The 16,149-nt window shown below is 40.0% G+C and overlaps 2 protein-coding genes across 3 annotated transcripts in view; one reads left to right on the plus strand and one right to left on the minus strand.

The window, feature by feature from the left end:
• plekhm3 (pleckstrin homology domain containing, family M, member 3) overlaps positions 1–6,320 on the minus strand; it is a 40,373-nt gene extending 34,053 nt beyond the window's left edge. The window contains exons 1-2 of one of the 2 annotated variants that reach the window (XM_034884725.1): positions 6,254–6,320; positions 604–1,636 (exon numbers count right to left, since the gene is read on the minus strand). In XM_034884725.1, coding sequence (XP_034740616.1) covers positions 604–1,126 — 523 coding nt within the window. In that variant the 5' untranslated portion in view covers positions 1,127–1,636; positions 6,254–6,320. Of the gene's footprint in view, positions 1–603; positions 1,637–1,839; positions 2,312–6,253 lie in introns of those variants that run through there. The other variant, XM_034884726.1, reaches the window with a different exon arrangement.
• Positions 6,321–11,790: 5,470 nt separating this feature from the next.
• Positions 11,791–14,696, plus strand: dnajc15 (DnaJ (Hsp40) homolog, subfamily C, member 15). The gene is made up of 6 exons (XM_034885416.1): positions 11,791–11,930; positions 12,346–12,397; positions 12,632–12,705; positions 12,901–12,977; positions 14,164–14,234; positions 14,599–14,696. The coding sequence occupies exons 1-6, from the start codon at positions 11,823–11,825 to the stop codon at positions 14,667–14,669; spliced, it is 453 nt and encodes a 150-aa protein (XP_034741307.1). The 5' UTR covers positions 11,791–11,822; the 3' UTR covers positions 14,670–14,696.
• Positions 14,697–16,149: the final 1,453 nt, after the last annotated feature.

A 16,149-nucleotide genomic window follows, 5' to 3' on the forward strand; every position in this document is an offset into this window, starting at 1 on the left:
GAGGAGGAGGAGGAGGAGGAGGAGGAGGAGTTGTGCATGTCTCTGACAGGTAGGGACGGGACTGTTGGTCACTAGAAGACTCAACATCATAATTAGGAAAATCAGGTCTAGTTCACCCAAATTTAGAACACATATTATTTACCACTTCACTGTAGTGATGCAGATGGCAGTTGGGTTTCATTTACAGTATATCTGCCACTGAGACATCTGCAAATTATGCTCCAAAGACAAAACACCAAAGTGTAATCGTGTCGGGTAAAGTCTCGTTTTATTGCCATGGGTGTGTGTAATATAGTGGATCTGCATGTACTCAGTATCAGCTCTGACTACTTGGTGCGTCATAATCACCACCAGAAAAAAAAAATGAGGAAGTGAATAGGGTCAGGCAATGTGTATAAAAGTATTCAAATTGTTGTTTTGTTAAGTCCATTTAATTTTATATCGCCCAATATCACAAATGTTTCTTCTGTCTGAATAACTGTTTAAAACCCGCAGATTAAAAAATCTTTTTAGCTCTATTATAGAACAGAAAATTTTGGCCTGACAAATTCATAACAGCCACTTTCTACATCATATCACACTCCCACTGCTATGTGAACTCACCCTCTGGCTGGTTGTTGAGGATCATGTTCTTCAAAGTGTTGCAGTCCACAGTGGGCAGTCCGTTGTCTGTGTATGCAGACGGCCGGTAGTTGACGTCCGACCGGGACCGGTTGTGTCCCTTCTTGAAGACTGAGTTGGTTGCGGAGTTGGAAGTGTTGTTTGTGCATTCCTTGGTATGAGCTGCCAGGTCGTTGGTGGAGCGCGCTCGGCTTCTCTTGCCGTGCCTCAAGCCCATCCCCAGCCCCAACACACTGAAGTTGTCGGCCCAGGCCAGGCCTAGAGGCCCAACCTCTGGCTGCTCTCTGGCAAGCAGGCCCCACACGCCACTGGAGCTCAGCTTCCCCAGCGCCGCGCTGGACACCTCCTGCAGCTGCTTAGGTTTCCTGGAAGGCTGGAGGGACCCTATTTGAGCTCGGCTCGGACCTTGGCCTTGTATCCCGTCTATGCAGTGGATAAAGTCCTCGGTGGCTTCAAGAGCCGGGCTGATGTTACCCACCATGTCGAGCTGCTCAAGACCCTCCATGGCTGTGCTTGGTCCCTTGAGCTACAAGTTTCACAACTGGATGGTTTTCCAAAATGGACACAAAAACCAAGTTAACAGCATCCACATGTCCAACTTAACAAATTGGCTTTCAGCTGGTCAAATGCAAGCTAAGAAAGGGGTAAAAAAAGATCCAAGCAGCCTGCAGTCTTCACAAAATGCTGTCTAAAGCAAAGTTTTGCTCTCCTCCTCAAGACAGGGCCTTCATCCTTTTCAGCAGTGTGCCTCGAGCTCTGGAGGGAAAGTCGACTACCTCTCTTGGGGGAAAGCTTCTGCGGCTTAATGCCAGAGCTAAACAGGACTGGCAGTAGGCTATGACACCCAAATTGAGCCAATCTGGGTGGCAAACTACATTTCTTAGCCAGATACACACAGTTCTGGCAAGAAATACAGTAAAATCCCCCTACACAGACTAAGATGTTGCAAGGGGCTGGTTATTTTGGCCCGTCAGGTGGCTGTGAGGTCATCAGATGGAGACCGTTTGTGGCTTTGCTGTAATAAACAGAAGATGGAAAGAGGAAATGGTTAAGAGGAAGCATGCAGAACAAAAACTAAGAATAAAAGCACTGTTGAAAGTGAGAATACTCTGATTAAATTATACATGTAACAAACTCTAAATAGGGGCTTTGCAAAGACAAAAGTCACATAATTAAGCTTCTAGTTTAGCAACTTTAAGCATCAAACTACCGACCCACCTACAGTATCTTCATTAGACTGAGATCGACAGATTCCTTCTCAGCAAAAAGAAACGATCATCCTGCCTCCCATGTTCTGATGAAATAATACTTGACTTCCTCCTCAGCTGCTTATCACTGGTCTGAGCGGGCAGAGAGGAAGCTGGCCTGGGTGGGGTTCCCATCCATCTGCCTGACCGCCTGTCTCTCCTCATTCTCTCCACTCCTCTGTCTTTGCCTCTCTCTCTCTCTCTCCTTTTAAACCTCTTTCTTTTTCATGTGTGCTCTCTAGGCCTCATTGATTTTCTTCTCCTCCACAGCTCAGTCTGTTTTACTTTTCTCTACATATGAATTATTTAAAGACCATTACATCACTGCAATTAGACAGGCTGGGCAATACATTGATTATTCACAATTTATTGATGATCATTTGTTGGAGATACAAAGGAAGATATTGTCGTAGATGTCACTAACTTCAATGCTCTTTATGGATTAAACATTAACTTCTATGCATTATACACACACGAGCAAGACCATACAGTCCACTGGTGCATAGCAGCAGGACCTTTAGTGCTGATAAACAGTTCCAACGTCACATGGAAACTGCTGAGCCAGTCAATTGTTTCAATTTTATTAGATAAACAAAAAAATTTGATTAAGAAATCGCACTAATCCCGGGATGACATAGTTAGCAATGCAGTTTCTTTCTGCGAGTGTTTCATGAGAATAAAGGGGACAAAACACCATTAAATTTGAACAAATTTTCTAAATTACAAAACATTGGTTGCAAAAATACAAGTGTAGCAGCTTTGCTGAAATGTCCACTGTAGCACTGATCGGTATCCCCTCCTAGTTTGTATTCTATTTTTAATTCAAAACCCTTTGTACTATTACACCAACATATTTACCGTGCTATCATCTGCCTGCAGATACAGCTCTGACCTAACCTGAACATCATCAAGTTACTCATCGAGCTTTCCACTGAACTCATGTTGACTCAAACATGCAGTCGGGCAAACACAGGCAACAATAGCCGGGAAAGCACAGATTAGATGTGTTTTTTTTAAGTATGTCTTACATATCATAAAAGGACTGTAGTCATCCCAAGGAAAGCAGATGAAGGAACAAAATTCAATGTTCTGTATCAGTACGGATTTCGTTAATTTTGTTATCCCAAGATTCACTCTTATAGCTATTGCCTAGGGTTAGCATTGCATAGATTACATCTAACTAGGGTTGCACAATATATTGTTATTTCTTTTCGTCATCGTAATATCAACTGCCGCAATGTACATATTGTTAAAGGTTGCAACATATCGTCATAGACACAAGATTTTTTGTGTCATATGAACAAAATATCAGTAAAAACTGCACTTCAAAGTGTATATGTACCTTTTTAGTAGTGCCTGTCATGGTCTATTCATTATTCAATAAAGAAATTTAGAAAGGATTATTTGTTTTAGATTCAACAAGCAATTTGTTGTATTTTAAAGAATACTGATAGCAACTGAAAGCAACAGAAATGCAGAACTGAGTACACTAACATCTGTTAATTTATAGCAAGTAAGATCATTATTACAATATTCAACAGTATTCAACCTAAACTGACATTTTGGATATACTTCATCATCTGAATATATATAAACCACTAAGAAAATCTTAGATGTGGACAGCTATTAGAGGGTCTGTAACAAGGCTACATCTGTTTGGGTTTTTGTGCAGATTCATGTGCAACACAATACATTTATTATAATACACAATGTTGGTTTCCCAAGATCAAAGTTCCTCGACCAAATGACATTTTAAATGGGTCATTACGTTCCTAGAATGCTACTTTTTTTTTTTTGCAATAGTAATCTACCGCTCCGTAAACCAACTGTATGATCATGTGCCAGTCAGAGTTGTTCCCACCACTGCGTAGCTTAGTTTCTAGATGTAGACAGTAAGGGGCAGCTGTGGCTCAGTGGTAGAGCGGTTGCCTGCCAATCGGAAGGTTGGTGGTTCGATCCCCGCCTCTGCAGTCATTGTCGAAGTGTCCTTGGGCAAGACACTGAACCCCGAGTTGCCCCCGGTGCTGCGCATCCGAGTGTGAATGTGTGTGAATGTTTATCTGATGAGCAGGTGGCACCTTGTACGGCAGCCCCGGCCACAGTGTGTGAATGGTAATGTTTCCTGTAGATGTAAAAGCGCTTTGAGCAGTTGTTAAGACTGGAAAAGCGCTATATAAATACAGCACATTTACATTTACAGTCACAGAGGACAGAGTTGGGTCCTGAAAGGCCACGCCTACACCACATCTGCCTCTATCACTAGTCAACTCAAAAACCAGTTAAACCGAAACATCGGCCCACAATTTTGACATTGTCTACGGTTTTATTTTTTATTAACACAGCTGTATTTTGTTAAGCATGAGAGGCAAACCTGTATTTGTACCAGTGTTTCCGCTGGTAACTCTGTTGTCGCGGCGGCCACAACAAAAAACACAGAAGAAGTTATTGAATGCAACCAACTTCAGGTCGTAGACTATAGATTGTGAGACGGAGCTGCTGGACCTGGGCGAGAGATGGGACCCATGGCCAGAATATCATAGTTCATAAAAATGCAGCACAGTGACGATACAGACATTTCATACATAAGACGTGTGTAACTCTGCTGACCCGTGCTGGACCCATTCATAATGAGTCAGCCGTCACTCTGCGAGTAGCATACGCTTCAATCCATCGCACCCACCCCCCATCCCCCAACAGTATCAGTCTGTTACTGTTGTTGAAAAAAAGTGAAGGAGCTTTCTCAGAGATCTTTTTTTTTAAATATATCCTAGGCTATTTAATTCAGATAATTTTCATATAAACATGTATTGCAGCTGTATATTTTCAATCTGACAAGATTGAGTAAAATTAGTTTTGGTTAAAATCAACAAATAATTATGATAATTATTAGTGATCTTAATATCGATCAAAATAATTGTGATTATCATTTTGGCCATAACCGAGCGGCCCTCATACAACATCAATTCAACAATATGTTTTGAAATTTGGTTCAGTGTCTGCTTCTCCTCACAGTCGTCAGACTCATCTACCAACCCTTATAGAAGAGGGTCAGGTCTGCCTGCACCAGCTCTTAATTAGGCCGTCATAGTTTTAGACTGCAGAGGAACTTCCTTCTTTTGACACTGAACCCTCTCTCCTCTCCCTTTCAAGCTGTGTGCATCCATGTCCCTTAGCTCTAGGGAGCTTATTCCCCAGAGCCCTCGTCTTTTCTGTGGCCCAGCAGTTTGCCTTGGCTTAGGGTGGCACCTAAATCATGGTTGCAGCTGTCGCCGTGGTCCTGCTCCACACCCTGCCCTATGCCCTATGCCCTGCTATGCTCGGCAGTGCCTTGCTACGCCCTGCTAAACCCTGTGACGCCCTGCAGTGCCCAGCTACACCATGAACTACTACAACTAACATTTCTAGTCATAGTTACATTATCTTCGTTGTGACAATTATTGCCAGTGTTCATCACACCCTCAACCGGCATCGTCAGACAGCACCTAACAAGAGTCTGGGTCTGTCTGAGGTTTTTCCCTAAAAAGCAGTTTTCCTCACCACTCAAGGTTTCTCCCTAATAGGAAGTTTTCCTCGCCACTGTTGCACTGAATGCTTGCTCTTGGGGGAATTACTGGAATTGTTGGCTCATTGAATGTTGTGTAGACCTACTCTATCTGGAACATGTCTATATAACAAGATACCTCTAGTTATGATTTGATAATATAAATGATATTGAATTAAAAAGAGAAAGTATTCTCCGTTCAGCTGTAATTTTTAAAGCTGGAATGACAACGCACCTCAAGTGTTTCTGTTATTTGTAAACAAAACAAATTACAAAAAAATACATATTAAATGGATATATAGACATACTGTAGATATGCATGACATGGGTGATTAGAGTAAAGCAACGTTAGTTAGTTTGATGATACTTGAGTTTAATATGGAAAGAAATTAAAAACAACAGGGTGCAAGGATCAGCGGTGCTGTTTGTTTGTCTCTGTTCCTGTATCAATAAACACACAGTCAGCATCTCAGCAGTACATGGCAGAGGTGAAGCCACGGTCAGTGTTTCTGATAGCTACATTCACTTGCTACGTAAGCTACCTCGTCAATTTGCCCTGTTTATCAAGACAATTATAATGTATACAGCGGCTTGAATAAAATAGATTAACTACTTTCAAATATGACTAAATAAGGCCTGTTTTTATCCCCAGCTAATGTGAAGTGAGCCGGGGGCTAGTTAGCTAGCAGCTAACGCTAGCCTCTCTCTCCATCCTTGATCCATGTCACTTTAATACAAGATTAAAGTGTTCGCTCAGTCACGTCTCAGCCATCACGTGTCAGCGGATCTGTATTGGTATTGCGGTGAAACTGGTGCCGTTAGTAAAACACTAATCGAGACTCACCTTAATGTGTTTATGTCATTTTGACAGTCCGTCAGCGATCAAGTCCCCTGAAAGCAACTGAAGCTACAAGATAAAGGTTCCGTGAATTGGACATCGGTACATTTTAGAAGTAGGCCACTTATAACAATTAAATGCATATGAATAAATACAGAAAAATAACATTATATAGTAAAAATATTCAGTAAATTATTAAAACTCATGACAATCTATTTTATTTTTTATTATGCAAGACTCACAATTTCCATGTTCTTCGCCCTTTTTTATATTTTCCCCTGAACATACCTTCCTCAGAATAAGGAAAATAAAACAAAATAAATAAACAAGTGAAAGTTATTTATTTTAAAAGATATCATGAAAATAATTGTTAAGGCACTCATTAAGGCACACATGACAAGCAAAACAACACATCAACAACAGCCTCAATGGTGAAGGTGTACAGTCACAAAACAACAGACATCAGCATGTAATTTTATCCTGTTATTATGACTATTACTATTATTATCACAGTGAGTATCACAGTATAGTATTACGATACAGCAATTCTTTAAATTAAAAAACCCTTTGACATAATTTAATTTCTAATATTCATATGCTAAGTCATTTCTGTGTTGTTGGTTTTTTGTTTTGTTTAGTTTTTTTGGGAGGGGAGGGTCCGATTTAATTTCAATTTAGTTACAATGAACCAAAGATGGCACAGTGATCAAAAATGTTTACTGAATCTTTTAAGCTGATCAACACCTATTCTCTGTCTCTTACCAATGTCTTCTGTAATAAGGCAATCATGTTATATACAAGGCATTTCTATTATTTTCCTTATCATGAAATGGGATAAAAGTCAATTTCATCCATCCAAAAGACATAATCAATACCAAGGTTGATAGCAGGACGTGGTGCATTTATTTAGTCTCACAAGGAAAGGTTGTGACACACGTCTTTACAGACAAATCGGACCAAGATGGGAAGAGGACCGGAAAGTGGAGGACAAAGCAGAGGTAGGGATAGTTTCCCCCTAATGGGCTGATAAAAGCTGCCCGAGGGCCCAATGTGTCAGTAACCGTCACTCAAGATGGATGCAATAATTCTTCTCCAACCTGTGTTCCAACAAGGGTTGAATCGATTAATGTGGACAATAAAGGAGTTTTTTCATCAATAACACATACTGTATGTGTGAATCAATATTGTCAACCATCAGTATCAAAGACATGCAGTTTCAATGAACAGATCTGAATGAGATATGTATTTGTTTGGGGTATAATTAACCCTTTCCATCAGCTTTAAGAAAAGCTTAAAAACATAGAGATATGTGCGTGTGCTGGTTAATTTGATTATTCCAAACTTTAGCGCAAATTACTAATTATAAGTAGGCCTAGCTTCAATCCAAGAAATATTTTAATTTGAGAAAGACCTTTTCCTCCTCCTCCTCCTCCTCCTCCTCCTCCTCCTCCTCCTCCTCCTCCTCCTCCTCCTCCTCCTCCTCCTCCTCCTCCTCCTCCTCCTCCTCCTCCTCCTCTCTCTGAATGCTCTTTGTTTGAATTTGTTTCAAAAGTTCCTAAAGAGGAGAACCAGGCCACCCTAATGGGCTCTACTGAGTGCTCTTTGCAGCATTGTTGCAAAATTGCTGCGTGTTTCAGATTTAAAAAAGAAAATGGTCATTTCTTCAGATTTTTCTTTTTTTTTTAGAATTTAATAATTCTGAAGCATGTTCAGCAAAAGCAAATAAATGAAAATTGGAACATCTTGTTGACATTCATTCTTTTCAACACAGTATTTCTTCATGGACAAACAATGTTCTGCTTCCAGTGACCCCAGAAAACACTTTTGTTCATTAAAGAACTTTTTTATTATATTTCGTCTTTTTTACTTTCCATTCATTCACAATTTTACATAAGAAAAGGCATGACTGGATGTCGGTTTTGGTGGTTATGACTGAGCTGCATCTGAGCTTTAGAAATCCTTTTAGGCTAAGTGTCTCTGCTTGAATATAGGGATTAAGGCAAAAAATAAGCATCAACGTTAGGAATAAGACCATCTGTGTCCATGAAGCGCCATCATTTTCCATCTAACAGCAATCTCACATCCCTCTTTCCTTGACTCATGCACTCAAGTCTCTTTTCTGTCCTGTCAGTCTTGCCTATTTCCTTCTTTATTTTGATCATACCATCTTCTAGTGATGACTAAATTATGATTAGATTTAAGGATGTGCAGTGCTTTCATCTGTCTAGTGCATTGTTTAATACTGCCCCCTGTAACCCCTCTCGAACCGCCACCCCGACCCCCCAAACACACACAACACAATAGCAATCTACCTCGACTCACTCACCCTCTATTGAAGAGCAGAGTGGCTGCTTGGTTGCCATGGAAACACTGCGCTTGTATGTGTGTGTTTTAGTAAATGTTTCTCTCTCGCTTAGATTAAGTTGTAAATGCATGTGCACAAACAAAAGAACAGATTTTGTTGTTTTTAATATGCAAAAATCTGTGTTCTTGTGTACAGCTGCATTATATATCTTAATATAAGCAGAGGTTTAACATGGTCAATATTTAAATCCCTCTGACACAACTGGGTGCTGTGCTATAGATACTTTTAATGAGAAAGAGAGCTGCTTTTATAATTGCTTAAAGGATGGATTCACATATATCTTGAACACTGAAAAAGGTTTTGTTTGCTCTAATCATTCTATTTGTTAAAAGGCGTACTGGCCGTTAAAATATCCCTTCTTAATGCACTTCCAATGGGGAGGAAAATCTACAATTCTGTGAAAAAGCAGGCTATACATTCCAAAGTTCATCTGAAGTTAATATGAGCCTTTAGCAGTCAGATTTAGACACATCATGTGGATACCTTCCAAAGTTAAATTCTTTAACCATAAAACTCCCTCTTTGTGATTCCATGTTGACCTGCAGTGGAGAGATAGTAACATAAAGACAACATTTTGTGGAATTGAAGCTCCATGTTAGCTTCAGACAAACTTTGGAATACATTTTTGGAAACAATGACGTTTGACCACCGACAGTTCAATAGGAGACTTGAGTGTGTTTTGCTAGTAGCAGCTCATGTAGCCGTGAACAGCTAGCCTCAAGTAGACACGCCGAGTTGCTTTGGGCCAGGATGATTGTTGGTGGCACTGGTAGATGTGTATGAGGCCTATAATAAATTAATTTCTAGTTCCACACCCACATATTTTTCCATTTTCAAACATGTTGTATTCAGCCCCAAGAAATGCTAACTTAAGAGACATCACTGTAGTAGGAAGTATATAATACTTCACACGGCTCCCTCTGAAACTACAAAAGGCTTTATATGATTTTTGTTTTTTTTTTTAATATGGAGTAGGCTAACAGTCCCCAACACCAGTAAACAAACTTTGATGTGATGTGTATCGGTGGAGTTTCTCTTTAAGATGCAGTGCATTGAGCGCTTCGGCAATTGTGCAATCAAGAACGAATCGGAATGACATACCTGGAATTCCTGTTGTACAAAAGACACATTTAAACAGAGCTGTAAACTTTCAAATTGCCACAACAGGTAGGTGATGGGACAAAGTACAACATACAAATGCATTTCCATTAAACCCAGGCCTTTCCACTTTATCCATAACAGTCTGACAATGGAGAAAGCACTGCAATTAAACAAAGATCGACCTTTAGATCGATAGACTGTTAAGTCTGTATACCAACCTGAACAAGCCCAGGTTACTTTAGAGGAATAACTCTTTAGATTTATCCAAACCTGATTTTAGGAACTGGGTTTTCTTCACACAAAAATTGGTCCGTAGTCTGAAGAATCTTTCTTTGTGAAATGTTTGAAATGTTGTTTAATTGTTTCAGTGTGGAGGTGTGCGTTTAGAAAATCATCTGAAAACGTATTTGGGAAGAATTGTGTTTGAAATGAAAGCAGCAAATTCAGTGTGTACATGTGTGTGTATTTTGTTGTTGAACGGCATAATACCAATATGCGTTTGTGTTCATCCCTGGCACCACACTTCTCATTCACACCTAATGATCAGAGCCTCTCACTGGCAGCCATCTCTCCTGCCAGACCAAATCCAATTACCAGGGACAATAGAAACCAGCTCCAAGCTCAAGGCTCCATCAGCTCCTCTGTGCTGCTGCTCTCTGCTCCGAGACTCCTGCTGGACCTCTAATCATGTTGAGGGTCCACAAGGGACACAGAGTACACCTTTAGACACACACACACACACACACACACAAGTACAAAGAGAAGCACAAATACAAACACATATCAAGCACAAAGGCAAACAAATACAACACACAAACATGCCCTGTACAAGTGCAACATCCAACAAAAGACACAAGCAAATATGAATAGGAACATTTACCGAAACACAGATGTAACTGATGCAACAGGAAAACACAAATAAAGCATTGAAAAAGTGACACAAGTAAATATAAACGGACAGAACAACCATGCATATACAAATAAAAGCAGATAAAACAACACAAGCACAAATACAAACACCAGTAGGCCTATGCACAAACACCTGTAGACATGACACTGAATATAGTTAACTAATTTGCAGTAATTCAATATTTATCAATAAGCCCTGCATATTTACCTGTTCTGTGCAACGCACGCGCACACACACACACACACACGCACGTACGCACGCACACACACACAAACACACACACACACATACACACACACACACACACACACACACACTTTACAGCACTACATGGTTCACTTGACAACGGCTCCACCTAGTGGCACAAACACGAAACAACAATAGTTTGCTCAAAATGGACCACAATAAATGCCAAAATCCTCAATGAATATCATAAAGTTGAGCAGCTGACAGAACCTTCTCACTTCAAGGTCTATTTAGTAGCTGATCAGGAGCTTTCAGCATAGTTAGATTTGAAACTATAGGGACAACATGGACAAAGGTCCTTAAGATCACAAAGGGTTCAACAAATGGCCAGTTGTCACAGTTGTTTTTAGGCCTAATCAGTGATCTTATAATATCTCAACTTGAGAAACACTTTTTTCCCCCTGAAAAGACTGATGAAAGAAAGTGTCAATGAGATTGCATTGAGTTTTCAAAAGATCCAAAAGATGCTGGTTACTTCATTGGAAGTTGAAATAAGGGTAGAGAGAGTCATAGCCTACATCCATAAGAGAGAGAGAGAGAGAGAGAGAGAGAGAGAGAGAGAGAGAGAGAGAGAGAGAGAGAGAGAGAGAGAGAGAAAAGAGAGAGAGAAAGAGAAGATGCAGTAACATTTGGACACACAGGACTCTACTACTCTTCTATGCAATACACGCTACATGATGATAAAAGACTTGTAGCCTTACTGCAAGGAAACTGTTGAACATGTGGTCATAGGTTGTAAGAAGGTTTTTAAGGTAAAATGGTAAAAGGAGAAAACCAAGTAGGTAAAATGATTAAAATTAAACATGTTTAATATCAAGAATATAAATTCTTTATGAAGTTTTTTTTTTTATTATTGTTTTTACACCCTCCAGTACAGTAGGTGGCGGCATGCACCTTTAACCTTGGTTTGTAGCTCGCCAATGAGAATCTCGAACATTCGTCGCTGAGGCAACATGGCGAACACCGGCAGGGTGAACGTTGACGGAGGAGACATGATGCGATATGCTGAATATACTCCTAAAGGAAACGTTAGGAGCGACGCCGATATAGACAGACGGCTGGTAAATAGCCCTTTTCACACTGAAGGCCTTAATGAAGTTTATTGAACTAATTTTGTTACCTGTTAATGTGTGCGTTGCGTAACCTCAATAACCGCTAACCTTCCCTGGCGTCATGTGGATAAACTATCAAGCTAAAGTAAACACTGGGTGACTTATTGTTTTATCCTATTTAATACAGTGTGCATTTTACCTCTATCCAGTGGTTTGGTATACGTTATCTTGTAGAACAACGTGGAACACACCACAAAATACAACGCCCTCTTAAGAATAACATTCTATTAAATCTAAGTATACATATTGTAAACAGATATCAAATAGTTTTTTTCAGCGGAGTACCTGTGTGATGTAGCTAGCTTGGCACTATGACTCGTCTAACCCAGTGTGGTCACTACTGGATGTTTTATTTCGGCGACAGGGAGGGACTCTGATTGCAGTCGGTCTCGGTGTGGCTGCTGCAGGTTTTGCAGGTAAAAAAAGTTTGATACAAGATCAGTAATTTCCTAAGATAATAGTATCTGGATACAAGTGCAGTATACTTTTTCAGGTTTTTGTTTACTATCACTCAGATTGCTAAAGTTATTACACTGCCAGCTGTGTCACTCTAGTGGATGGATATATAGATTTATGCTTTGCTATTTGTTGATCCCTTCTCATTTAGAAACGGGTTTGGTCTGAAACTGTTTCATGTGTTTAATCAACAGGCCGCTATGCATTCCAGCTGTGGAAGCCTCTCGGACATGTTTTCTCTGAAACTTTAAAAAAAATGCCCACATCCGTGAGTAGTTCCTTTTAACCTCCGGTACATCTGCAGTGATGTCAATACCCATAGTCTTATTCTGCTTAACTGTGCATCTTGTGCTATTTTTGTGAGGAAGGTTGTTAGGTTCAAACAAAAGCTGACTTCGAACCACTGCATACAGCTGGCTGTGTGACAGCTCTTGTCAAAGCTCAAATCCTTTTGTCACCACAGGCTTTCTCAGCATATTACAAAGGAGGTTTTGAGCAGAAGATGTCCAAACGAGAGGCCAGCCTCATTCTTGGCATCAGGTAACAGAATGTGTCGTAGTTAGTTAATACAGTCGGGTCCATAAATATTGGGACATCGACACAATTCTAATCTTTTTGGCTCTATACACCACCACAATGGATTTGAAATCAAACGAACAAGATGTGCTTTAACTGCAGACGTTCAGCTTTAATTTGAGGGTATTTACATCCAAATCAGGTGAACGGTTTCATCCCCGGGGATGCTCTGCCAGGCCTCTACTGCAACGGTCTTCTGTTCCTGCTTGTTCTTGGGGCATTTTCCCTTCAGTTTGGTCTTCAGCAAGTAAAATGCATGCTCAATCGGATTCAGGTCAGGTGATTGACTGGGCCATTGCATAACATTCCACTCATTTCCCTTAGAATACTCTTTGGTTCCTTTGCAGTATGCTTCGGGTCATCCAATGGCTGTCCAATGAGTTCTGAAGCATTTGACTGAATATGAGCAGATTATATTGCCCGAAACACTTCAAAATTCCTCCTACTTCTTTTGTCAGCTGTCACATCATCAGTTAATACAAGAGAATCAGTTCCATTGGCAGCCATACATGCCCACGCCACAATACTACCACCACCATGCTTCACTGATGAGGTGTTATGATTTGGATCATAGGTAGTTCCTTTCCTTTTCCATACTCTTCTCATCACTCTGGTACAAGTTGATCTTTGTCTCATCTGTCTAAAGGATGTTGTTCCAGAACTGTGAAGGCTTTTTAGATGTTTGGCAAACTCTAATCTGGCCTTCCTGTTGTTGAGGCTCACCATTAGTTTACATCTTGTGGGGAATCCTCTGTATTCAATCTGGTGAAGTCTTCTCTTGGTTTTTGACTTTGCCACACGTACACCTACCTCCTGGAGAGTGTTCTTGATCTGGCCAACTGCAGTGAAGGGTGTTTTCTTCACCAGGGAAAGAATTCTTTGGTCTGATAGTGACAGCGGATTTGGATGTAAATATGCTTAAAGCTGAAAGCCTGCAGTTAAAGCTCATCTTGTTCGTTTCATTTCAAATCCATTTTGGTGGTGTATAGAGCCAAAAAGATTAGAATTGTCTCGATGTCCCAATATTTATGGACCCAACTGTATTTCTTAAATGTTATCTCTTAAGTACAGTCCTTCAGTGTGTATCTTTAACTGCTCAGAGAAAGGGGAAGATGGCTCACATGGATGTTATCATTTGTTTTATGTCCAGCCCAACCAGCACTAAGGCCAACGTACGGAATGCCCACCGGAGGATCATGGTCCTGAACCATCCAGATAAAGGTAAGTTTAAACTCTGATCTATAAGACTGCGGGTCAAAAACTGAATTCCAATTTTTGTTTTTGTGTGTAAATGTCAAAATCACATAAAATCAAGCTGGTAAAACGTACATTAATTTTAGTAAACAACATCACAGATGAAAGTTGTCTGTTAGCAGTCTTAATTCAATACAAACTAGATAAACTGTGACGTGCACATCTCACATTCTGCCCAGTCTGTGCTGGAACAGATTTTTAAAGTTGATTTTTATCTGATGGCAACAATTCCGAGCTTTCGTGTTGGACCCAGCATTAATTTTAAATGTTTAAAAAGCTTGTGGATGGCTGTGTTAAAGGAGTTACCACAGAATCACACTTGTTTGTGCAGGTGGGTCACCATATCTCGCAGCAAAGATCAACGAGGCCAAAGACTTTTTGGACAAGGAGATCCGGCAATGACCTGCACAGTCAACACCGTAAAGACCTCCATCACGTGCGTGATCTCAGCTCTGTAGTGCTGCTCCATCAACAAAACAGAAAGGCATCCACTCCAGCTCCTGGAAGCAAAAAATATACTTTCACTACATGTATCTTCATACAACTGTTACTTGACTTCTCTCCAACTTAATTTGTCAACACTGTTAACATTTACATATGTACATCAATCAAGAGTGAAAGATTTTGCCATAAAATGACTAGGTTTTTCATAGATGGCATAGGTGTGTAAGAAGTTGCCTTCTAGTTGTAGCTGTTCAACAAAAATCTTATATAAAGTTTTATGTACAAATGAAGGTATATCAAGATATTATGTAATTTATTTAATAACGAGGGAATACATTAATATATTTCCATGTTTAAACAGTGCAAGTGGTAAAACTTTTTTAAATAAACTTAATTTGAAAACAGTAGTTGTGTTTGTATTAGACTGAGCGACTGTGGTTGATTGTGCTGCAGACAAAAACTCCCTCCTTAGACAGCAACTTCCAAAAACGCTTCTTTTATTTATAGGATGATGTCATGTGTTTATATATTATTGGACGAAGAGGACAGAAAGCAAGACAGTGTTTAGCTGATACACTTACAGCAGCAGGTATTGGTCAAAAATACCAACCCATTATAGCAAGGTTTGCTTGAAAAGGGTCAATTATGTAGAAAAATGAATTTGTCCCATTCTTATGTGGCAAATGACCACCAGTGCTCCCAGTGTGAATGTTGAACTGATTTCCAGTATGAAGGCAGAGGGTTTATTTAGAGCAGCGAAGTGTACAGAGCCTCTGGATCTTTGAAAGACGTCAAGCATCAATGTTAGAACTGTGTTGACTACAAGTCCCGAAACTCTTACCAAGGAGGTTGAACTGAAAGGATTTTTTTGCTGTTACAACAAATCAATTTATTTCCACTAGTTATGTGTTTCCACTTCAGTATTTTTTTGGTCAAATCTGTAATTGCCAAGAGAGAACCCGGGAGAAAATATTTTGTGCACTGAATTACACGTTACATAGTTTGCAATTCTGGTTTCCGTGGCCACTTCCTTTGGTCATCTTCATCCCTCAATAGTAGGAGGCAGAGGTATGATTACATCACCATGTTTACTTTATAACGTGGGTATCTTACACAGAAATTAAGGAGAATTTTACTTTAAAGCGCCCACATTATGCTCATTTTCAGGTTCATAATCGTATTTTGAGGTTGTACCAGAATAGGTTTACACGGTTTCATTCTCAAAAGAAACATATTTTTGTTGTACTGCACATTGGTACAGATCTTGTTTTCACTCTGTTGTGTTTAGGTCTCTGTTTTAGCTACAGAGTGAGACATCTCACTTCTATACTATCGTGGGGAGTCACACATCCGCATTAGCTAGGTAAGATCATAACTCTTTTTCCAACTTTGGTTAGTAGAAAGCAGGATTAGCTGAGCGACTTCTTCTAAACGAGGG

The sequence above is a fragment of the Etheostoma cragini genome, chromosome 11 (assembly GCF_013103735.1).
Source record: "Etheostoma cragini isolate CJK2018 chromosome 11, CSU_Ecrag_1.0, whole genome shotgun sequence".
NCBI lineage: Eukaryota > Metazoa > Chordata > Actinopteri > Perciformes > Percidae > Etheostoma > Etheostoma cragini.

Bases quoted from the DNA above. Each gene is read 5' to 3' on its own strand.
- dnajc15 (XM_034885416.1), top strand. From the start codon at position 11,823: ATGGCGAACACCGGCAGGGTGAACGTTGACGGAGGAGACATGATGCGA. The intron at 11,931-12,345 runs GTAAATAGCCCT...TTTCGGCGACAG, and splicing joins CCGATATAGACAGACGGCTG to GGAGGGACTCTGATTGCAGT. The intron at 14,235-14,598 runs GTAAGTTTAAAC...TTGTTTGTGCAG, and splicing joins CCTGAACCATCCAGATAAAG to GTGGGTCACCATATCTCGCA.